This window comes from Oncorhynchus mykiss, chromosome 16, assembly GCF_013265735.2.
Source record: "Oncorhynchus mykiss isolate Arlee chromosome 16, USDA_OmykA_1.1, whole genome shotgun sequence".
Taxonomy (NCBI): Eukaryota; Metazoa; Chordata; class Actinopteri; order Salmoniformes; family Salmonidae; genus Oncorhynchus; species Oncorhynchus mykiss.
In genome coordinates this window covers 73,709,452-73,734,526 of record NC_048580.1, presented here as the reverse complement: position 1 = coordinate 73,734,526, position 25,075 = coordinate 73,709,452, and the positions used below count along the sequence as shown (strand labels likewise).

Here is a 25,075-nt window from a genome sequence, read left to right as displayed (position 1 = left end):
TTCCTTGTTTTAGTACCCTTGTGAGGACTTCTGGTCCCCACAAGGATAGTAAAACCAGAAACGTGCGCACACACATACACACATTAGGGATTTGTCTGTCATTGTAATCTTTGTATTTTTTGGGGGTAAAAAATAAATAAAAATTGGGATGGAAAAGCGCTCTTGGTGTGTAAACTTAAACGAAAAATCAGATCTAAAATATGTAGAAAAGATAATGGTCTAGATTGTTCTCATACGAATGTTTAAAAAAAAAAAACTAACATAAGTTAGACAGTCGGGGAGAATTGAAAATAAAAAAAACAAAGCATTTATTAGTATTCATTTTGTTATGTTTGTGTGAAAGAACACAGCATTATTCATGACGAAATGCTTAGAATTGTAGGAAATTAGCTTTAAACTGCGAAAGGGGTTCTCAGCTCCCATGGAGAACTGTGTAGACTTGCAGGAAATTTGCTTCATTTTTGTTTTACAAATAATCTCAACCTCGCCAAGAGTGTAAAATATCCTGTCGCCGTGACGACGGGCGACCGTTCGCATTGCCACGCCCACCACCTAAGCTTATTTTGGATTCACACAAAAAAAACCTGAACACACTGGAACACACACACACACACGAACACACACTGGAACACACACACACACACACACACACACTGGAACACACACACACACTGGAACACACACACACACTGGAACACACACACACACACACGAACACACACACTGGAAGACACACACACACACACACTGGAACACACACACACACTGGAACACACACACACACACACACACACACACACACTAGACCAGGCTTCTAACCAACCCCTGTGATTCCAGGACGTGTGGTATGGACCAGAGAGGAGGCCCTAGCTGATGTTGTTACCATGGAGATGGTGGACCTGCCACTCACTGGGACCCAGGCCGAGCTGGAGGGGGAGTTTGGCAAGAAAGCTGGTAAAGAACGTCAGAGATCAGAGCCTAGCTAACGTTATTCATGTTATCATTTTAAAATACACAACGTAGAAAAGACAACGTGCATAAAATATAATAATTAAGGGTGACACAAAAAAAAAAGTATTTCTCTAATGTTATTATGCTTAGGCATTCCCCTTTTAAAATATATGTATTGAAGTTTTTAACATTGTCTTTTTTGTTAATTTTTTATTTATTATTATTTATAAAATATTTGTAATTTTTTTTATGTGTTTTTGTCTCTTTTTGGCTTTTTATAAGTATTTGTGATGGCCTGTGTTTGTTGCCGCCAGGAACATATAATGGTATTTGACCCTGTCTAAGCTAATTGTCCTCTTGTATATTGCTATCCCCAATTTGGCTTAAGTCTTGCTCTGTCTCTTTGGTTTTCTAATTGCTGCGCTTGGATCCAGCCATTCAAGGTAAAGCTCTGAGCTTTCTGTCCTTTCTGTTTGCTTATCTTGACGATCAGTAGCGAAGGGCTCTGATATTTAAGTTTCTGCTTTGTTGTTTGGTTGTGTTCTTGTAGTCTTTGTTGTGTTCTTGTAGTCTTTGTTGTTTGGTTGTGTTCTTGTAGTCTTTGTGTTCTTGTAGTCTTTGTTGTGTTCCTGTAGTCTTTGTTGTGTTCCTGTAGTCTTTGTTGTGTTCTTGTAGTCTTTGTTGTGTTCCTGTAGTCTTTGTTGTGTTCTTGTAGTCTTTGTTGTGTTCCTGTAGTCTTTGTTGTGTTCCTGTAGTCTTTGTTGTGTTCCTGTAGTCTTTGTTGTGTTCTTGTAGTCTTTGTTGTGTTCCTGTAGTCTTTGTTGTGTTCCTGTAGTCTTTGTTGTGTTCTTGTAGTCTTTGTTGTGTTCTTGTAGTCTTTGTTGTGTTCTTGTAGTCTTTGTTGTGTTCTTGTAGTCTTTGTTGTGTTCTTGTAGTCTTTGTTGTGTTCTTGTAGTCTTTGTTGTGTTCTTGTAGTCTTTGTTGTGTTCTTGTAGTCTTTGTTGTTTGGTTGTGTTCTTGTAGTGTTTGTTGTGTTCCTGTAGTCTGTTGTTTGGTTGTGTTCTTGTAGTCTGTCGTTTGTTTGTAGATCAGTGTCGACCTCGTGTATTTACTGTCCCTGTAGAAAGAATCCTCTGTCGTCCTGATAAACCTGAGGAAACTTCTTGCGGTCCAGCCTTCTATCGTGACGACTTCACCCTCGAACGATAACTGTTTTTATAATCTAACGACTGAAACTGTAGATAATAACGTGTGTCCGTGTGTCCGTGGTTCTCCCTCCCCCTTAGACGGGTTATTCCCCATGGTGCTGAAGCGTCTGTCATCCCAGGTGACTCTGCTCCAGGCGTGGCTGGCCCACCTGTGGAAGTTGTTCTACGAAGCCCGTAAACCCCGCAGCCAGGTTAAGAACGAGGTCACCATAGAAACGTTGTCCAGGGATGAGTTCAACCTGCAGAAGATGATGGTTATGGTCACCGCCTCGGGGAAGGTGAGACGGGAGGGGGTCACGGCCTCGGGGAAAGTGAGACGAGAGGGGGAGGGTGGTCACGGCCTCGGAAGGTGAGACGAGAGGGGGAGGGGGGTCACGGCCTCGGAAGGTGAGACGAGAGGGTGTGTGTGTTTATAGATGGCAGAAGGTGATCCTCATGGTCACTGCCTCCAGCAAGGTGAGAAACTACCTGCTAAAAAACCTGCAAAGGTAAAAAAAAAAGAAGAAGAAGAAACTAAAGGTGAACTGCTGCTAGAGATCTACTCATTGGTAGAGAAAGGTTCTGTCTGATGACCTCATCACTACTGTCTGATGACCTCATCACTACTGTCTGATGACCTCATCACTACTGTCTGTTGACCTCATCACCTCTTGACCCCATCACTACTGTCTGATGACCCCATCACTACTGTCTGATGACCCCATCACTACTGTCTGATGACCCCATCACTACTGTCTGATGACCCCATCACTACTGTCTGTTGACCTCATCACCTGTTGACCTCATCACTACTACCTGTTGACCTCATCTCTACTGTCTGTTGACCTCATCACCTGTTGACCTCATCACTACTGTCTGTTGACCTCATCACCTGTTGACCTCATCACTACTGTCTGTTGACCTCATCACTACTGTCTGTTGACCTCATCACCTGTTGACCTCATCACTACTGTCTGTTGACCTCATCACTACTGTCTGTTGACCTCATCACCTGTTGACCTTATCACTACTGTCTGTTGACCTCATCACCTGTTGACCTCATCACTACTGTCTGTTGACCTCATCACCTGTTGACCTCATCACTACTGTCTGACCTCATCACCTGTTGACCTCATCACTACTGTCTGTTGACCTCATCACTACTGTCTGTTGACCTCATCACCTGTTGACCTCATCACTACTGTCTGTTGACCTCATCTCTACTGTCTGTTGACCTCATCACCTGTTGACCTCATCACTACTGTCTGTTGACCTCATCTCTACTGTCTGTTGACCTCATCACTACTGTCTGTTGACCTCATCACCTGTTGACCTCATCACTACTGTCTGTTGACCTCATCACTACTGTCTGTTGACCTCATCACCTGTTGACCTCATCACTACTGTCTGTTGACCTCATCACTACTGTCTGACCTCATCACCTGTTGACCTTATCACTACTGTCTGTTGAGCTCATCACCTGTTGACCTTATCACTACTATCTGTTGACCTCATCACTACTGTCTGTTGACCTCATCACCTGTTGACCTTATCACTACTATCTGTTGACCTCATCACTACTGTCTGTTGACCTCATCACCTGTTGACCTTATCACTACTGTCTGTTGAGCTCATCACCTGTTGACCTTATCACTACTATCTGTTGACCCCATCACTACTGTCTGTTGACCTCATCACCTGTTGACCTTATCACTACTACCTGTTGACCTCATCCTACTATCTGTTGACCTTATCACTACGATCTGTTGACCTCAGCACCAACATTGGTAGCACTTTACTGTAGTCCTAGTGAGGCTCATATGCAGGATGTTGTGTTCAGTCGAAGCACAAGCTCTGTCAAATGCTCTGAATGTGATGTGCTTTTTGTACAATCGATTTAATAAATGATTGGAATGTTGTTTGGAAGGATGTTCGGCTTTCACAGTGCGTTTTGTTCTTGGCCATTAAAACAGGTATTGTTATACTTTATAGCGCACGGTATGAAATAATCATCTTTGATCTCCGTTTGGTTCCAGCTCTTTGGCATCGACAGCAAGTCAGGCAGCATTCTGTGGAAGCACTACCTGGAGAATGTCCAGCCCAACGCAGCCTTCAAACTGATAGTTCAGAGGACTACCGCTCACTTCCCACATCCCCCACAGTGCACTCTGCTCATCAAGGATAAGGTAGAAAACAACACCCGTGGACTGTGTTGCAAAATAGTCCTTACTACACCATTTATTTATTTGTTTTTATTTGAGAGCTCTGGTGAATTTTAAGATTCCCCAATGATTTTAAATTCTTGATCTTGAACCTGAAAAAGACATCGGGGGGCTGTCGTTATCAAGCATCTCAGTAGGGATTAATACTTAAGTGTTTACGTACTTGTAACTAGGTAGGGCAGCTCTTACTCCGACTGGATGTAACGTTGGAGGAAATGTCTCCATTTCTTTCTAAACATTTCTGCTATCGCTGTGTCTGTTTCCCCCCCCTACCCAGGACACTGGCCTGGCCACCCTGCATGTGTTCAACCCCATATTTGGTAGGAAGAGCCACATCGCCCTGCCAGCCCTGCCCCGCCCCATCCTCCAGTCACTCCTACTACCTGTTATAGACCAGGACTACGCCAAGGTCCTGCTGCTGGTCGACGACCAATACAAGGTAGGTCTGTCTGATTCCAAGGTCCTGCTGCTGGTCGACGACCAATACAAGGTAGGACTGTCTGATTCCAAGGTCCTGCTGCTGGTCGACGACCAATACAAGGTAGGACTGTCTGATTCCAAGGTCCTGCTGCTGGTCGACGACCAATACAAGGTAGGACTGTCTGATTCCAAGGTCCTGCTGCTGGTCGATGACCAATACAAGGTAGGTCTACATCTGTCTGATACCAAGGTCTTGGGGGGGATGAAACATCAATGGGTTTTAACTGATGTGAAAGAAAAATAAATAATCTGTTGCATTGTGGGAAAGATTTGCACCTTTATTTTGTAAAGTCCCTGTTAGTGTTGACTCCTTTTCGTTTTTCTGCCTTTTATGTGTTCCCTCCCTCCCTCCCTCCCCTCCCTCCAGGTGACAGCCTTCCCGTCCACTAAGAACGTCCTGCAGCAGCTCCAGGAGATGGCCTCCTCCATCTTCTTCTACCTGATCCGCTCAGAGCACGGAAACCTGTCTGGATTCAGACTGCGCAAGGTGACTTAACACTGTGTGTGTGTGTGTGTGTGTACGCGACATTCATTTGTGTGTGTGTGTGTGTGTATGCATGGATGTGACATTGAGTGTGTGTGTGTTCATCCAGGACCTGTCCACAGAGCGGATCTGGGAGGTGGTCCTTCCTACAGAGGTTCAGAAGATAGTAGCTGTTAAAGGGAAGAGACCCAACGAGCATGTCCACTCTCAGGGCAGAGTGATGGGAGACCGCAGCGTTCTCTACAAGGTAAACACTGCTCTAGGTGGGAGGACAGCGTTCTCTACAAGGTAAACACTGCTCTAGGTGGGTTCTCTACAAGGTAAACACTGCTCTAGGTGGGAGGACAGCGTTCTCTACAAGGTAAACACTGCTCTAGGTGGGTTCTCTACAAGGTAAACACTGCTCTAGGTGGGAGGACAGCGTTCTCTACAAGGTAAACACTGCTCTAGGTGGGAGGACAGCGTTCTCTACAAGGTAAACACTGCTCTAGGTGGGAGGACAGCGTTCTCTACAAGGTAAACACTGCTCTAGGTGGGAGGACAGCGTTCTCTACAAGGTAAACACTGCTCTAGGTGGGAGGACAGCGTTCTCTACAAGGTAAACACTGCTCTAGGTGGGAGGACAGCGTTCTCTACAAGGTAAACACTGCTCTAGGTGGGAGGACAGCGTTCTCTACAAGTTAAACACTGCTCTAGGTGGGAGGACAGCGTTCTCTACAAGGTAAACACTGCTCTAGGTGGGAGGACAGCGTTCTCTACAAGGTAAACACTGCTCTAGGTGGGAGGACAGCGTTCTCTACAAGGTAAACACTGCTCTAGGTGGGAGGACAGCGTTCTCTACAAGGTAAACACTGCTCTAGGTGGGAGGACAGCGTTCTCTACAAGGTAAACACTGCTCTAGGTGGGTTCTCTACAAGGTAAACACTGCTCTAGGTGGGAGGACAGCGTTCTCTACAAGGTAAACACTGCTCTAGGTGGGAGGACAGCGTTCTCTACAAGGTAAACACTGCTCTAGGTGGGAGGACAGCGTTCTCTACAAGGTAAACACTGCTCTAGGTGGTGGGACAGTGTTCTCTACAAGGTAAACACTGCTCTAGGTGGGAGGACCGCGTTCTCTACAAGGTAAACACTGCTCTAGGTGGGAGGACAGCGTTCTCTACAAGGTAAACACTGCTCTAGGTGGGAGGACAGCGTTCTCTACAAGGTAAACACTGCTCTAGGTGGGAGGACAGCGTTCTCTACAAGGTAAACACTGCTCTAGGTGGGAGGACAGCGTTCTCTACAAGGTAAACACTGCTCTAGGTGGGAGGACAGCGTTCTCTACAAGGTAAACACTGCTCTAGGTGGTGGGACAGTGTTCTCTACAAGGTAAACATTGCTCTAGGTGGGAGGACAGCGTTCTCTACAAGGTAAACACTGCTCTAGGTGGGAGGACAGCGTTCTCTACAAGGTAAACACTGCTCTAGGTGGGAGGACAGCGTTCTCTACAAGGTAAACACTGCTCTAGGTGGGAGGACAGCGTTCTCTACAAGGTAAACACTGCTCTAGGTGGGAGGACAGCGTTCTCTACAAGGTAAACACTGCTCTAGGTGGGAGGACAGCATTCTCTACAAGGTAAACACTGCTCTAGGTGGGAGGACAGCGTTCTCTACAAGGTAAACACTGCTCTAGGTGGGAGGACAGCGTTCTCTACAAGGTAAACACTGCTCTAGGTGGGAGGACAGCGTTCTCTACAAGGTAAACACTGCTCTAGGTGGGAGGACAGCGTTCTCTACAAGGTAAACACTGCTCTAGGTGGGAGGACAGCGTTCTCTACAAGGTAAACACTGCTCTAGGTGGGAGGACAGCGTTCTCTACAAGGTAAACACTGCTCTAGGTGGGAGGACAGCGTTCTCTACAAGGTAAACACTGCTCTAGGTGGGAGGACAGCGTTCTCTACAAGGTAAACACTGCTCTAGGTGGTGGGACAGTGTTCTCTACAAGGTAAACATTGCTCTAGGTGGGAGGACAGCGTTCTCTACAAGGTAAACACTGCTCTAGGTGGGAGGACAGCATTCTCTACAAGGTAAACACTGCTCTAGGTGGGAGGACAGCATTCTCTACTAGGTAAACACTGCTCCAGGTGGGAGGACAGTGTTCTCTACAAGGTAAACACTGCTCTAGGTGGGAGGACAGCGTTCTCTACAAGGTAAACACTGCTCTAGGTGGGAGGACAGCGTTCTCTACAAGGTAAACACTGCTCTAGGTGGGAGGACAGTGTTCTCTACAAGGTAAACACTGCTCTAGGTGGGAGGACAGCGTTCTCTACAAGGTAAACACTGCTCTAGGTGGGAGGACAGCGTTCTCTACAAGGTAAACACTGCTCTAGGTGGGTTCTCTACAAGGTAAACACTGCTCTAGGTGGGAGGACAGCGTTCTCTACAAGGTAAACACTGCTCTAGGTGGTGGGACAGTGTTCTCTACAAGGTAAACACTGCTCTAGGTGGTGGGACAGTGTTCTCTACAAGGTAAACACTGCTCTAGGTGGGAGGACAGCGTTCTCTACAAGGTAAACACTGCTCTAGGTGGGAGGACAGCGTTCTCTACAAGGTAAACACTGCTCTAGGTGGGTTCTCTACAAGGTAAACACTGCTCTAGGTGGGAGGACAGTGTTCTCTACAAGGTAAACACTGCTCTAGGTGGGAGGACAGCGTTCTCTACAAGGTAAACACTGCTCTAGGTGGGAGGACAGCGTTCTCTACAAGGTAAACACTGCTCTAGGTGGGTTCTCTACAAGGTAAACACTGCTCTAGGTGGGAGGACAGCGTTCTCTACAAGGTAAACACTGCTCTAGGTGGTGGGACAGTGTTCTCTACAAGGTAAACACTGCTCTAGGTGGTGGGACAGTGTTCTCTACAAGGTAAACACTGCTCTAGGTGGGAGGACAGCGTTCTCTACAAGGTAAACACTGCTCTAGGTGGGAGGACAGCGTTCTCTACAAGGTAAACACTGCTCTAGGTGGGAGGACAGTGTTCTCTACAAGGTAAACACTGCTCTAGGTGGGAGGACAGCGTTCTCTACAAGGTAAACACTGCTCTAGGTGGGAGGACAGCGTTCTCTACAAGGTAAACACTGCTCTAGGTGGGTTCTCTACAAGGTAAACACTGCTCTAGGTGGGAGGACAGCGTTCTCTACAAGGTAAACACTGCTCTAGGTGGTGGGACAGTGTTCTCTACAAGGTAAACACTGCTCTAGGTGGTGGGACAGTGTTCTCTACAAGGTAAACACTGCTCTAGGTGGGAGGACAGCGTTCTCTACAAGGTAAACACTGCTCTAGGTGGGAGGACAGCGTTCTCTACAAGGTAAACACTGCTCTAGGTGGGTTCTCTACAAGGTAAACACTGCTCTAGGTGGGAGGACAGTGTTCTCTACAAGGTAAACACTGCTCTAGGTGGGAGGACAGCGTTCTCTACAAGGTAAACACTGCTCTAGGTGGGAGGACAGCGTTCTCTACAAGGTAAACACTGCTCTAGGTGGGAGGACAGCGTTCTCTACAAGGTAAACACTGCTCTAGGTGGGTGGACAGTGTTCTCTACAAGGTAAACACTGCTCTAGGTGGGAGGACAGCGTTCTCTACAAGGTAAACACTGCTCTAGGTGGGAGGACAGCGTTCTCTACAAGGTAAACACTGCTCTAGGTGGGAGGACAGCGTTCTCTACAAGGTAAACACTGCTCTAGGTGGTGGGACAGTGTTCTCTACAAGGTAAATACTGCTCTAGGTGGGAGGACAGTGTTCTCTACAAGGTAAACACTGCTCTAGGAGGGAGGACATGCACATGGCCAAATTAATTCCAGTAATTCATTAAATAATTCTACATTTACTCTGACACGCCAACAACCCACTATTACCATGGCAAGTGGGTTTCAACCCATACTTTAAGAAAGGCTGTGGACTAAAGGCTCTACACGCAAACTATTAAGGGCCGGTTTCCCAGATCCAGATTTTAGACTAGTTCTGGACTAAAAAGCATGTTCAGCGGGTAATATCTGCAAACTCTGACCCAAAAGTTTAACTTTTAGTCATTTTTGAGGAGCAAACAAATGCACATACAAACTTATTGGAAATAAGAACAATTGTGTTTTTTTGTTGTTGTTGTGTGAAGACCTGAATAACAGTCTCTTTTTTTTCTCACCACAGTACCTGAACCCTAACCTGCTGGCAGTGGTGACGGAGAGTACAGACGCACACCCTGAGCGGGCCTTCGTGGGCGTGTTCCTGGTCGACGGTGTGACTGGACGGATCATCCATGAAGCCGTCCAGAGGAAGGCCAGGGGGCCCGTGCACTTTGTCCACTCTGAGAACTGGGTGGTGGTGAGTAGTAGCAGTAGCAGCCAAGTATTCACAGTAGTAGTAGTATTATCAGTAGAATTATCAGTAGAATTATCAGTAGTAGTATTCTCAGCAGTAGTAGTAGTAGTAGTATTATTATTATTAGTAGAATTATCAGTAGTAGTATTCTCAGCAGTAGTAGTAGTAGTAGTATTAGTATTATTATTATTATTATTAGTAGAATTAGTAGTAGTAGTAGTAGTAGTATTATTATTATTATTAGTAGTAGTAGTAGTAGTAGTATTATCGGTAGTAGTATTATCAGTAGTAGTAGTAGTATTATCAGTAGTATTATTAGTGGTGTTAGTAGTATTATTATCTGTAGTGGTGGTAGTATTATTAGTAGTATTTTCAGCGGTGGTAGTAGTATGGTTATCAGTAGTGGTGGTGGTAGTAGTATTATCAGTGGGGTGGTAGTAGTATTATCAGTATGGGTGGTAGTAGTATTATCAGTAGGGGTGGTAGTAGTATTATCAGTAGTGGTGGTAGTAGTGTTATCAGTAGTCTTATCAGTGGTATTATCAGTAGTACTATGATTATCAGTAGTGGTGGTAGTAGTATTATCAGTAGTAGTAGTGTTATCAGTAGTGGTAGTAGTAGTATTATCGGTAGTAGTAGTAGTATTATCAGTAGTGGTGGTGGTAGTAGTATTATCAGTAGGGGTGGTAGTAGTATTATCAGTAGGGGTGGTAGTAGTGTTATCAGTAGTGGTAGTAGTAGTATTATCAATAGTAGTAGTGTTATCAGTAGTGGTAGTAGTAGTATTATCAGTAGTGGTGGTAGTAGTGTTATCAGTAGTCTTATCAGTGGTATTATCAGTAGTACTATGATCATCAGTAGTGGTGGTAGTAGTATTATCAGTAGTAGTAGTGTTATCAGTAGTGGTAGTAGTAGTATTATCGGTAGTAGTAGTATTATCAGTAGTGGTGGTGGTAGTAGTATTATCAGTAGGGGTGGTAGTAGTATTATCAGTAGTGGTGGTAGTAGTGTTATCAGTAGTATTATCAGTGGTATTATCAGTAGTAGTAGTGTTATCAGTAGTGGTAGTAGTAGTATTATCAATAGTAGTAGTGTTATCAGTAGTGGTAGTAGTAGTATTATCAGTAGTGGTAGTAGTAGTATTATCAGTAGTGGTAGTATGATTATCAGTAGGGGTGGTAGTAGTGGTATTTTCAGTAGTGGTAGTGGTATTTTCAGTAGTATTTTCAGTAGTAGTAGTATTATCAGTAGTGGTGGTAGTAGTAGTATTATCAGTAGTAGTATTATCAGTAGTGGTAGTAGTAGTATTATCAGTAGTGGTGGTAGTAGTATTATCAGTAGTGGTGGTAGTAGTAGTATTATCAGTAGTAGTATTATCAGTAGTGGTAGTAGTAGTATTATCAGTAGGGGTGGTAGTAGTATTATCAGTAGGGGTGGTAGTAGTGTTATCAGTAGTGGTAGTAGTAGTATTATCAATAGTAGTAGTGTTATCAGTAGTGGTAGTAGTAGTATTATCAGTAGTGGTGGTAGTAGTGTTATCAGTAGTCTTATCAGTGGTATTATCAGTAGTACTATGATCATCAGTAGTGGTGGTAGTAGTATTATCAGTAGTAGTAGTGTTATCAGTAGTGGTAGTAGTAGTATTATCGGTAGTAGTAGTATTATCAGTAGTGGTGGTGGTAGTAGTATTATCAGTAGGGGTGGTAGTAGTATTATCAGTAGTGGTGGTAGTAGTGTTATCAGTAGTATTATCAGTGGTATTATCAGTAGTAGTAGTGTTATCAGTAGTGGTAGTAGTAGTATTATCAGTAGTGGTAGTAGTAGTATTATCAATAGTAGTAGTGTTATCAGTAGTGGTAGTAGTAGTATTATAGGTAGTAGTATTATCAGTAGTGGTAGTAGTAGTATTATCAGTAGTGGTAGTATGATTATCAGTAGGGGTGGTAGTAGTGGTATTTTCAGTAGTGGTAGTGGTATTTTCAGTAGTATTTTCAGTAGTAGTAGTATTATCAGTAGTGGTGGTAGTAGTAGTATTATCAGTAGTAGTATTATCAGTAGTGGTAGTAGTAGTATTATCAGTAGTGGTGGTAGTAGTAGTATTATCAGTAGTAGTATTATCAGTAGTGGTAGTAGTAGTATTATCAGTAGTGGTAGTATGATTATCAGTAGGGGTGGTAGTAGTGGTATTTTCAGTAGTGGTAGTGGTATTTTCAGTAGTGGTAGTAGTATTTTCAGTAGTGGTAGTAGTATTATCAGTAGTGGTGAAGGTAGTAGTATTTTCAGTATTGGTAGTATTATTTTCAGTAGTGGTGGTAGTAGTAGTAGTAGTATTTTCAGTAGTGGTGGTGGTGGTAGTATTATCAGTGGTGGTGGTAGTAGTATTATTATCAGTAGTATTATCAGTAGTAGTAGTATTTTCAGTAGTGATAGTATTATTTTCAGTAGTAGTGGTGGTGGTGGTAGTAGTAGTATTTTCAGTAGCGGTAGTAGTATTATCAGTAGTGGTGGTGGTGGTAGTATTATCAGTAGTGGTGGTAGTGGTATTATCAGTAGTGGTAGTAGTATTATCAGTGGTATTATTATCAGTAGTATTATCAGTAGTGGTAGTAGTAGTAGTATTATCAGTAGTGGTAGTGGTATTATCAGTAGTGGTAGTAGTATTATCAGTGGTATTATTATCAGTAGTATTATCAGTAGTGGTAGTAGTATTATCAGTGGTAGTATTATCAGTAGTATTATTACCAGTAGTAGTAGTAGTAGTAGTATCAGCAGTAGTGGTAGTAGTATTATTATCAGTAGTATTATCAGTAGTAGTAGTAGTATTATCAGTAGTGGTGGTAGTATTATTATCAGTATTATTATCAGTGGTGGTAGTAGTAGTATTATCAGTGGTATTATCAGTAGTGGTGGAAGTAGTATTATCAGTGGGGGTGGTAGTAGTATTATCAGTATGGGTGGTAGTAGTATTATCAGTATGGGTGGTAGTAGTATTATCGGTAGTAGTAGTGTTATCAGTAGTGGTGGTAGTAGTAGTATTATCAGTAGTGGTGGTAGTAGTAGTAGTATTATCAGTAGTGGTAGTATGATTATCAGTAGTGGTAGTAGTAGTGTTATCAGTAGTGGTAGTAGTATTACCGGTAGTAGTGTTATCAGTAGTGGTAGTAGTATTATCAGTAGTGGTAGTATGATTATCAGTAGGGGTGGTAGTAGTGGTATTTTCAGTAGTGGTAGTAGTATTTTCAGTAGTGGTGATGGTAGTAGTATTTTCAGTTGTGGTAGTAGTATTTTCACTAGTAGTAGTAGTATTTTCAGTAGTGGTGGTAGTAGTAGTATTTTCAGTTGTGGTAGTATTATTTTCAGTAGTGGTGGTGGTAGTATTATCAGTGGTGGTGGTAGTAGTATTTTCAGTAGTGGTAGTAGTATTTTCAGTAGTGGTAGTAGTATTTTCAGTAGTGGTGGTGGTGGTAGTAGTAGTATTTTCAGTAGTGGTAGTATTATTTTCAGTAGTGGTGGTGGTAGTATTATCGGTGGTGGTGGTAGTAGTAGTGTTATCAGTAGTGGTAGTAGTATTATCGGTAGTAGTAGTGTTATCAGTAGTGGTAGTAGTATTATCAGTAGTGGTAGTAGTATTATCAGTAGTGGTAGTATGATTATCAGTAGGGGTGGTAGTAGTATGATTATCAGTAGTGGTAGTAGTATTTTCAGTAGTGGTAGTAGTGTTTTCAGTAGTGGTAGTAGTAGTATTATCAGTAGTGGTGGTAGTAGTAGTAGTATTATCAGTAGTGGTAGTAGTATTATCAGTAGTGGTAGTATGATTATCAGTAGTGGTAGTAGTAGTGTTATCAGTAGTGGTAGTAGTATTATCGGTAGTAGTAGTGTTATCAGTAGTGGTAGTAGTATTTTCAGTAGTGGTAGTAGTATTTTCAGTAGTGGTAGTAGTGTTTTCAGTAGTGGTAGTAGTATTTTCAGTAGTGGTAGTAGTATTTTCAGTAGTGGTAGTAGTATTTTCAGTAGTGGTAGTAGTATTTTCAGTAGTGGTAGTAGTGTTTTCAGTAGTGGTAGTAGTATTTTCAGTAGTGGTAGTAGTATTTTCAGTAGTGGTAGTAGTGTTTTCAGTAGTGGTAGTAGTGTTTTCAGTAGTGGTAGTAGTATTTTCAGTAGTGGTAGTAGTATTTTCAGTAGTGGTAGTAGTATTTTCAGTAGTGGTAGTAGTGTTTTCAGTAGTGGTAGTAGTGTTTTCAGTAGTGGTAGTAGTATTTTCAGTAGTGGTAGTAGTATTTTCAGTAGTGGTAGTAGTATTTTCAGTAGTGGTAGTAGTATTTTCAGTAGTGGTAGTAGTATTTTCAGTAGTGGTAGTAGTATTTTCAGTAGTGGTAGTAGTATTTTCAGTAGTGGTAGTAGTATTTTCAGTAGTGGTAGTAGTATTTTCAGTAGTGGTGGTAGTAGTATTTTCGGTGGTGGTGGTAGTAGTAGTATTTTCAGTAGTGGTAGTATTATTTTCAGTAGTGGTGGTAGTAGTATTTTCAGTAGTGGTGGTAGTAGTATTATCAGTAGTAGTAGTTGTAGCAGTAATTGCAGTAGTAGAAGTAGTAGTAGTAGTAGGAGTAGTACTATTCGAAGTAGGAGTAGCAACAGTAGTAGTATCAGCAATAGCAGTAGTAGTATCAGCAATAGCAGTAGTAGTATCAGCTGCTGTTGGTACGGTCACAAGTGTTACCAAGATGCTTTCTATGGTGAGGAAAAAGGTTAATGAACTACTGTCTTCCAGCTATTGAGAAACCTTAAACATTTTCTCTGTCTCTCTCTCTCTCTCTCTGTCCCTCCCTCTTTGTCCCTCCCTCTCCACAGTATGAGTACTGGAACACCAAGTCCAGGCGTAATGAGTTCAGTGTGCTGGAGCTGTTTGAAGGGACAGAGCTGTATAACAGCACAGTGTTCAGCAGTCTGGACAGACCCCATCTGCCCCAGGTCCTACAGCAGACCTACATCTTCCCCTCTCCCATCACCACTATGGAGGCTACGCTCACTGAGAAGGGCATCACCTCTAGACATCTCCTGGGTCAGTATGGGAGGGAGGGATGGGTGGAAAGATGGGTGGGTTGCTCCCTGAGACCTCCTGGGTCAGTATGGGAGGGAGGGATGGGTGGGTGGGTTGCTCCCTGAGACCCCCTGGGTCAGTATGGGAGGGAGGGATGGGTTGCTCCCTGAGACCTCCTGGGTCAGTATGGGAGGGAGGGGTGGGTTGCTCCCTGAGACCTCCTCGGTCAGTATGGGAGGGAGGGGTGGGTTGCTCCCTGAGACCTCCTGGGTCAGTATGGGAGGGAGGGGTGGGTTGCTCCCTGAGACCTCCTGGGTCAGTATGGGAGGGAGGGATGGGTGGATAGATGGGTGGGTTGCTCCCTGAGACCTCCTGGGTCAGTATGGGAGGGAGGGGTGGGTTGCTCCCTGAGACCTCCTGGGTCAGTATGGGAGGGAGGGGTGGGTTGCTCCCTGAGACCTCCTGGGTCAGTATGGGAGGGAGGGGTGGGTTGCTCCCTGAGACCTCCTGGGTCAGTATGGGAGGGAGGGATGGGTGGATAGATGGGTGGGTTGCTCCCTGAGACCTCCTGGGTCAGTATGGGAGGGAGGGGTGGGTTGCTCCCTGAGACCTCCTGGGTCAGTATGGGAGGGAGGGATTGGTGGGTTGCTCCCTGAGACCTCCTGGGTCAGTATGGGAGGGAGGGATTGGTGGGTTGCTCCCTGAGACCTCCTGGGTCAGTATGGGAGGGAGGGATTGGTGGGTTGCTCCCTGAGACCTCCTGGGTCAGTATGGGAGGGAGGGGTGGGTTGCTCCCTGAGACCTCCTGGGTCAGTATGGGAGGGAGGAGTGGGTTGCTCCCTGAGACCTCCTGGGTTAGTATGGGAGGGAGGGATTGGTGGGTTGCTCCCTGAGACCTCCTGGGTCAGTATGGGAGGGAGGGATTGGTGGGTTGCTCCCTGAGACCTCCTGGGTCAGTATGGGAGGGAGGGATTGGTGGGTTGCTCCCTGAGACCTCCTGGGTCAGTATGGGAGGGACGGGTGGGTTGCTCCCTGAGACCTCCTGTTTCAGTATGGGAGGGACGGGTGGGTTGCTCCCTGAGACCTCCTGGGTCAGTATGGGAGGGACGGGTGGGTTGCTCCCTGAGACCTCCTGGGTCAGTATGGGAGGGAGGGGTGGGTTGCTCCCTGAGACCTCCTGGGTCAGTATGGGAGGGAGGGATTGGTGGGTTGCTCCCTGAGACCTCCTGGGTCAGTATGGGAGGGAGGGATTGGTGTGTTGCTCCCTGAGACCTCCTGGGTCAGTATGGGAGGGACGGGTGGGTTGCTCCCTGAGACCTCCTGGGTCAGTATGGGAGGGAGGGATTGGTGGGTTGCTCCCTGAGACCTCCTGGGTCAGTATGGGAGGGAGGGGTGGGTTGCTCCCTGAGACCTCCTGGGTCAGTATGGGAGGGAGGGGTGGGTTGCTCCCTGAGACCTCCTGGGTCAGTATTTGAGGGAGGGGTGGGTTGCTCCCTGAGACCTCCTGGGTTAGTATGGGAGGGAGGGGTGGGTTGCTCCCTGAGACCTCCTGGGTCAGTATGGGAGGGAGGGGTGGGTTGCTCCCTGAGACCTCCTGGGTCAGTATGGGAGGGAGGGGTGGGTTGCTCCCTGAGACCTCCTGGGTTAGTATGGGAGGGAGGGGTGGGTTGCTCCCTGAGACCTCCTGGGTTAGTATGGGAGGGAGGGGTGGGTTGCTCCCTGAGACCTCCTGGGTCAGTATGGGAGGGAGGGGTGGGTTGCTCCCTGAGACCTCCTGGGTCAGTATGGGAGGGAGGGGTGGGTTGCTCCCTGAGACCTCCTGGGTCAGTATGGGAGGGAGGGGTGGGTTGCTCCCTGAGACCTCCTGGGTCAGTATGGGAGGGAGGGATGGGTGGATAGATGGGTGGGTTGCTCCCTGAGACCTCCTGGGTCAGTATGGGAGGGAGGGATTGGTGGGTTGCTCCCTGAGACCTCCTGGGTCAGTATGGGAGGGAGGGATTGGTGGGTTGCTCCCTGAGACCTCCTGGGTCAGTATGGGAGGGAGGGGTGGGTTGCTCCCTGAGACCTCCTGGGTCAGTATGGGAGGGAGGGGTGGGTTGCTCCCTGAGACCTCCTGGGTCAGTATGGGAGGGAGGGGTGGGTTGCTCCCTGAGACCTCCTGGGTCAGTATGGGAGGGAGGGGTGGGTTGCTCCCTGAGACCTCCTGGGTCAGTATGGGAGGGAGGGGTGGGTTGCTCCCTGAGACCTCCTGGGTCAGTATGGGAGGGAGGGATGGGTTGCTCCCTGAGACCTCCTGGGTCAGTATGGGAGGGAGGGGTGGGTTGCTCCCTGAGACCTCCTGGGTCAGTACTTTGTTTTTAAAATGTTTTAAATAATAAAGAGACTGCAAAATGTTGCCTAGACAGTAACCAAGGATACTAAGAAGTATTTGTTATTGACAGTCATTAATGATTTTCATGGTTACATTTTTTGTTGTTGTTGCTAGACCTTTAGTAATGCAGAGTTTAGTTTTTAGTGGATTTAATGCCCTCTTTCAGCACTATCTGTATCGTAATTTGTTTTTCAGTGGGGTTACCATCAGGAGCCATCTTGTCTCTCCCCAAGATGTTCCTGGATCCACGGAGACCAGAGGTCGTCACTGAACACAGCCGGTTAGTACCAACACTGGGTCGTGTTCATCAGGCACCAAAAGGAAGAAAAATGTGCTGAAACTGGGAGGGAATACCTCTTTTTGTCCAATTTACGAATGCACATTTTTTTGTTTAATGTTGCAAAACATTTTTTGCTACATTGTGCACTAATGAACAGGACCCTGTTTTTTTCCAAAGTTATTTGACCTTTAGAGAGGAATACTGGTTCAAATGTTATTTGTCACATGCGCTGAATACAACAGGTGTAGAGACCTTACAGTGAAATGATGAATACAACAGGTGTAGGTAGACCTTACAGTGAAATGCTGAATGCAACAGGTGTAGTAGACCTCACAGTAAAATGCTGAATACAACAGGTGTAGTAGACCTTACAGTGAAATGCTGAATACAACAGGTGTAGTAGACCTTACAGTGAAATGCTGAATACAACAGGTGTAGTAGACCTTACAGTGAAATGCTGAATACAACAGGTGTAGTAGACCTTACAGTGAAATGCTGAATACAACAGGTGTAGTAGACCTTACAGTGAAATGCTGAATACAACAGGTGTAGTAGACCTTACAGTGAAATGCTGAATACAACAGGTGTAGTAGACCTTACAGTGAAATGCTGAATACAACAGGTGTAGTAGACCTTACAGTGAAATGCTGAATACAACAGGTGTAGTAGACCTCACAGTGAAATGCTGAATACAACAGGTGTAGTAGACCTTACAGTGAAATGCTGAATACAACAGGTGTAGTAGACCTTACAGTGACATGCTGAATACAACAGGTGTAGTAGACCTCACAGTGAAATGCTGAATACAACAGGTGTAGTAGACCTTACAGTGAAATGCTGAATACAACAGGTGTAGTAGACCTTACAGTGAAATGCTGAATACAACAGGTGTAGTAGACCTTACAGTGAAATGCTGAATACAACAGGTGTAGTAGACCTCACAGTGAAATGCTGAATACAACAGGTGTAGTAGACCTTACAGTGAAATGCTGAATACAACAGGTGTAGTAGACCTTACAGTGACATGCTGAATACAACAGGTGTAGTAGACCTTACAGGGAAATGCTGAATACAACAGGTGTAGTAGACCTTACAGTGACATGCTGAATACAACAGGTGTAGTAGACCTTACAGTGAAATGCTGAATACAACAGGTGTAGTAGACCTCACAGTGAAATGCTGAATACAACAGGTGTAGTAGACCTTACAGTGAAATGCTGAATACAACAGGTGTAGTAGACCTCACAGTGAAATGCTGAATACAACAGGTGTAGTAGACCTTACAGTGAAATGCTGAATACAACAGGTGTAGTAGACCTTACAGTGAAATGCTGAATACAACAGGTGTAGTAGACCTTACAGTGAAATGCTGAATACAACAGGTGTAGTAGACCTTACAGTGAAATGCTGAATACAACAGGTGTAGTAGACCTTACAGTGAAATGCTGAATACAACAGCTGTAGTAGACCTTACAGTGAAATGATGAATACAACAGGTGTAGTAGACCTTACAGTGAAATGCTGAATACAACAGGTGTAGTAGACCTCACAGTGAAATGCTGAATACAACAGGTGTAGTAGACCTTACAGTGAAATGCTGAATACAACAGCTGTAGTAGACCTTACAGTGAAATGCTGAATACAACAGGTGTAATAGACCTTACAGTGAAATGCTGAATACAACAGGTGTAGTAGACCTCACAGTGAAATGCTGAATACAACAGGTGTAGTAGACCTTACAGTGAAATGCTGAATACAACAGGTGTAGTAGACCTTACAGTGAAATGCTGAATACAACAGGTGTAGTAGACCTCACAGTGAAATGCTGAATACAACAGGTGTAGTAGACCTGAGGGTGAAATGCTGAATACAACAGGTGTAGTAGACCTGAGGGTGAAATGCTGAATACAACAGGTGTAGAGACCTGAGGGTGAAATGCTGAATACAACAGGTGTAGAGACCTCACAGTGAAATGCTGAATACAACAGGTGTAGTAGACCTCACAGTGAAATGCTGAATACAACAGGTGTAGAGACCTTACTGTGAAATGCTGAATACAACAGGTGTAGTAGACCTCACAGTGAAATGCTGAATACAACAGGTGTAGTAGACCTTACAGTGAAATGCTGAATACAACAGGTGTAGTAGACCTTACAGTGAAATGCTGAATACAACAGGTGTAGTAGACCTTACAGTGAAATGCTGACTACAACAGGTGTAGAGACCTTACCGTGAAATGCTTACCTACAAGCCCTTAACCAACAACGCAGTTAAGAAAAATAGGTTTTAAGAAAGCATTTACAAAAATAAACTGAAGTGAAAAATAACAGATAATTTAAGAACCAACAATAAAATAACAGTAGCGAGGCTATATACATGGGGTAGCAGTGCAGGGGGTACAGGTTCGTACCGGTGCAGGGGGTACCGGTGCAGGGGGTACAGGTTCGTTGAGGTAATATATAGGTAAAGTGACTATGCATGGATAATAAACAGAGAGGCGGAGCAGCGTAAAATTGGGGAGGGGCGTAACAATGCAAATAGTCCAGGTAGCCATTTTGATTAGCTGTTCAGGAGTCTTATGTTTTGGGGGTAGAAGCTGTTAAGAAGCCTTTCTCTGACCTAGACTTGGTGCTCTGGCGCCGCTTCCCGGGTTAGTACCAGAGAGAACAGTCTATGACTAGGGTGGCTGGAGTCTTTGACAAATTTTTTTGGGCCCTTGTCACTATATGAAACTCTTATGAAAGTAAGAATTGATTTATCATTTATTTCCAGTGAGGAGAACCTTATACCCTACGCCCCAGAGATGCCCATCCGCACAGAGTGGTTCATCAACTACAATCAGACCGTAGCGAGAGTGAAAGGAATCTACACTGCCCCCTCTGGCCTGGAGTCCACGTGTCTGGTGAGTCTATGGTCTATTACATTGGTTTCCAACCCGTTTCGGCTACTGTACCACGAAGTACATCTTGCTATGTCCACAGTACCCTTGGAGTACCCCTCGTGCATTTTACCAGTAGGCCTATGGTCTCATGAGTCTTATCTAGTACCCCCTGTGGATAGGCTAGGTACCCCCAGGGATCCTAGTATCCCCTGTGGATAGGCTAGGTACCCCCAGGGATCCTAGTATCCCCTGTGGATAGGCTAGGTACCCCCAGGGATCATAGTACCCCCTGTGGATAGGCTAGGTACCCCCAGGATTCCTAGTACCCCCTGTGGATAGGCTAGGTACCCCCAGGATTCCTAGTACCCCCTGTGGATAGGCTAGGTACCCCCAGGATTCCTAGTACCCCCTGTGGATAGGCTAGGTACCCCCAGGATTCCTAGTACCCCCTGTGGATAGGCTAGGTACCCCCAGGATTCCTAGTACCCCCTGTGGATAGGCTAGGTACCCCCAGGGATCCTAGTACCCCCTGTGGATAGGCTAGGTACCCCCATGGATCCTAATACCCCTGTGGATAGGCTAGATACCCACAGGGATCCTAGTACTCCACGTGGATAGGCTAGGTACCCCCAGGGATCCTAGTACTCCCCGTGGATAGGCTAGGTACCCCCAGGGATCCTAGTACTCCCCGTGGATAGGCTAGGTACCCCCAGGGATCCTAGTACTCCCTGTGGATAGGCTAGGTACCCCCAGGGATCCTAGTAACCCCCGTGGATAGGCTAGGTACCCCCAGGATTCCTAGTACCCCCTGTGGATAGGCTAGGTACCCCCAGGATTCCTAGTACCCCCTGTGGATAGGCTAGGTACCCCAGGATTCCTAGTACCCCCTGTGGATAGGCTAGGTACCCCCATGATTCCTAGTACCCCCTGTGGATAGGCTAGGTACCCCCATGATTCCTAGTACCCCCTGTGGATAGGCTAGGTACCCCCATGATTCCTAGTACCCCCTGTGGATAGGCTAGGTACCCCCAGGATTCCTAGTACCCCCTGTGGATAGGCTAGGTACCCCCAGGATTCCTAGTACCCCCTGTGGATAGGCTAGGTACCCCCAGGATTCCTAGTACCCCCTGTGGATAGGCTAGGTACCCCCAGGATTCCTAGTACCCCCTGTGGATAGGCTAGGTACCCCCAGGATTCCTAGTACCCCCTGTGGATAGGCTAGGTACCCCCAGGGTTCTTAGTACCCCCAGGGGTCATTGTACCCCCTGTGGATAGGCCAAGTACCCCCAGGGTTCTTAGTACCCCCAGGGGTCCTAGTACCCCCTGTGGATAGGCCAAGTACCCCCAGGGTTCTTAGTACCCCCATGGGTCCTAGTACCCCCTGTGGATAGGCTAGGTACCCCCAGGGATCCTAGTACCCCCTGTGGATAGGCTAGGTACCCCCAGGGGTCCTAGTACCCCCTGCGGATAGGCTAGGGTTAAGTACCCCCTGTGGATTGGCTAGGTACCCCCAGGGGTCCTAGTACCCCCTGTGGATAGGTCAAGTACCCCCTCTTAGTACCCCTGGTTGGGAAACTGGTCTATTACACTTCAATGTGTCAAGTCTGGACTTCCTTCTGCATTTCCAAGGTCATGTTACACTGACAATGCAGAGAGCGACTGTAGATGACTATAGTGTAGGTCAAAAGACTAAATATTTAACGCGGAAATGTGTATGTTTTGTGACACAGGTGGTTGCGTACGGTCTTGACATCTACCAAACCAGGGTGTACCCCTCCAAGCAGTTCGACGTGCTGAAAGATGACTACGACTACGTCCTGATCAGCAGTGTTCTGTTCGCGCTGTTCTTCGCCACCATGATCAGTAAACGTCTGGCACAGGTCAAACTGCTCAACCGGGCCTGGCGGTAACCTTTCAACTCTGACCTCTCCGTTGCTGCATGGATGACCCCGGGACAATGGACGAGCTGAAGCCGTTTTGGTGGGGGGGGGGGGGGGGGGGTGGTAAGTCTTTCTTTTTCAAGAAAGAGATTAATTTCGGGTTGCCAGATTTCTCTCATTTTTTTGTTTGTTTAATTTATTTGGTAAGACTTTGCATTGAGGTAGAATTTAAGGGGAGTTACGTTGCCTTCAGAACGTAGTCCTACCCCTTGACTTATTCCACATTGTTTTACAGCATGAATTCAAAATGGATTAGATTATTTTATTTTTTTTCCCCTCACCCAGCTACACACAATAACCCATAAAGAAAGTGAAAACAACATGTTTTTAGAAATATTTGTACATTTTATTGAAAATGAAATACAGATCTAATTTACGTAAGTATTCACACCCCTGAGTCAATACTTTGTAGAAACACCTTTGGTGGAGATTACAGCTTTGCGTCGTCTTGGGTATGTCGGTATCAAGCTTTGAGTCATCTGGAATTGAGGATTTTCTTCCCATTCTTCCTTACAGATTTTTTTTTCAAGCTCTGTTAAGTTAGATGGGGAGCAATGGTGAACAGCAATCTTCAAGGTTTTCTCCAGGCGAGCTGTGCCTGGTTTGGTTTTCTCCAGGCGAGCTGTGCCTGGTTTGGTTTTCTCCAGGCGAGCTGTGCCTGGTTTTCTCCAGGCGTAACAGTTTGTATTCAGGCCAAATAGTTAGATTTTCATCTCATCAGACCACAATCTTTTTAGATATGCTCTTTCAAATGCTTTTTTTTGCCAGCGTCAGGCATGCTGTCATGTGGCTTTTTCTCAGGAGTGGCTTCCATCTGGCCACTCTCCCATAAAGCCCAGATTAGTGAAGTGCCTGTAGAGACTGTTGTCCTTCTGGCAGGTTCTCCCATCTCAGCCAAGGAACTCTGTAGTTCTGTCAGAGTGGTCATTGGTCACCTCCCTGAACAAGGTAATTCTTGCCCGGTTGTTCAGTTTGGTCGGATAGCCATCTCTAGGCAGAGTCTGGGTAGATCCATATTTTTCAATTTCCCAATGATGAAGACCTCCGTACTCTTGGAAACTTTCAACACTCTAGAAATGGTTGTGTAACCTTCCCCCGGATATGACTCAACCCAATTCTATCTCGGTGATCTACAGACAGTTCCTTGGGCTTCATGGTATATTTTCTGGTATACTTTCTGACATCTGCTGTCAACTGTGGGACCATATGTAGACGGGTGTGTTTCTTTCTCAATCCTGTCAAAACAATTGAGTTGGCCGCTCACAGGTGGACTCCAATCATGTCTCGAGGAGGATCAAAGGAAATTGGATGCACCTGAGCTCAATTTGGAGCGTCATAGCAAAGGGGTGTGACTACTTATGTAAATGAGACATGTCTGTATTTTAAGTTTCAATAAATTTGCATAAAATTCGTAACATGTTTTTACTGTTGTGTGTGTGTTCAGGCTGTAACACAACAAATTGTAGAATAGGTCAAGTGGTATGAATACTTACAGAAGGCACTGTATGTCATTGCTATGAACAAATTAATAAACTGTTTAAAACCCTTTATAGCCTCCCTTTTTAAGGTAGCAATGTAAAGTGCTTTTCATGATCTCACTTCATGCAATGAAATGTTTTGTTTTTTTACCACAACGAAAGAGCAGTTGAGTGGGTACTCGGTGCATTTCAAAGCAGATGTTGGTATACTGAAAGATGACTAAAACATATATTTTTTTAAAAGATTAGGCCTAATCTAAGATTACTAAATGTGGTACAGATTTCGATAACTTTTAGTTTATTTCGTTAACTTCTTTTTTTTAAAATATTTTTTAATGTGTGCTAAAGGGGTATGTTCACCATGTTTGTGCCACAGATACTTGAAGACCATCCCTATGACAGATAGTGAATTGGGGTGTGTGTGTGTGTGTACTGAGGAGGTTCTGCTTTTTGGGGTCGTCTGCCTCTGAGGCTCGCAGTGTTTGTCTTTTTAAGTCTTTCTTTGATACACTGGAAGTTTTGGGATTTATCTTTGACCTAATATCCCCCCCCCCCCCCAGGGATTTTGTGTAAATTATAGTTTGTAAGATATTTATGTATAGTTGTCTTAAACATGAATTAGCATGGTGCTCTAGAGTATACATTTTTTTTCTCCCCCTTTTGGGGTGAATGGAAAACTCATGCTCATGCAACACTTTCACAAAAACGCCCAATGCCCTCAATAAAATGATGACTATTTCTGAGTCTTTAACATTTTGTTTTGCACAAAGTAAGTAACTACTACTGATGTTTGGTTGGTTGCTATAAATAAATAATAGCAATTATTTTCTTCATAGCTGTTTATCCCATAATAACTGAGTTCGGAAGAGTTTGTCGTATTTACATGACAAAAAAAACAAAAAACAAGCGAGACAAACATTGTGTATCTTAGCGAGACAAACATTGTGTATCTTAGCGAGACAAACATTGTGTATCTTAGCGAGACAAACATTGTGTATCTTAGCGAGCCAACCATTGTGTATCTTAGCGAGGCAACCATTGTGTATCTTAGCGAGCCAACCATTGTGTATCTTAGCGAGCCAACCATTGTGTATCTTAGCGAGCCAACCATTGTGTATCTTAGCGAGCCAAACATTGTGTATCTTAGCGAGCCAAACATTGTGTATCTTAGCGAGCCAAACATTGTGTATCTTAGCGAGCCAAACATTGTGTATCTTAGCGAGCCAACCATTGTGTATCTTAGCGAGCCAAACATTGTGTATCTTAGCGAGCCAACCATTGTGTATCTTAGCGAGCCAACCATTGTGTATCTTAGCGAGGCAACCATTGTGTATCTTAGCGAGCCAACCATTGTGTATCTTAGCGAGCCAACCATTGTGTATCTTAGCGAGCCAAACATTGTGTATCTTAGCAAG

At 45.2% G+C, this 25,075-nt stretch overlaps 1 protein-coding gene across 2 annotated transcripts in view; it reads left to right on the top strand.

Annotated features, from left to right (window-relative positions):
* LOC110492449 (ER membrane protein complex subunit 1) overlaps positions 1-24,398 on the top strand; it is a 31,968-nt gene extending 7,570 nt beyond the window's left edge. Inside the window, exons 12-23 of one of the 2 annotated variants that reach the window (XM_036947780.1) lie at positions 838-954; positions 1,386-1,394; positions 2,238-2,437; positions 4,175-4,324; positions 4,638-4,799; positions 5,208-5,327; positions 5,434-5,571; positions 9,502-9,675; positions 14,521-14,731; positions 17,277-17,361; positions 20,134-20,263; positions 21,973-24,398. In XM_036947780.1, the coding sequence (XP_036803675.1) occupies positions 838-954; positions 1,386-1,394; positions 2,238-2,437; positions 4,175-4,324; positions 4,638-4,799; positions 5,208-5,327; positions 5,434-5,571; positions 9,502-9,675; positions 14,521-14,731; positions 17,277-17,361; positions 20,134-20,263; positions 21,973-22,152 (1,676 nt within the window). In that variant the 3' untranslated portion in view covers positions 22,153-24,398. The remainder of the gene's footprint in view (positions 1-837; positions 955-1,385; positions 1,395-2,237; positions 2,438-4,174; positions 4,325-4,637; positions 4,800-5,207; positions 5,328-5,433; positions 5,572-9,501; positions 9,676-14,520; positions 14,732-17,276; positions 17,362-20,133; positions 20,264-21,972) is intronic. The other variant, XM_036947781.1, reaches the window with a different exon arrangement.
* Positions 24,399-25,075: the final 677 nt, after the last annotated feature.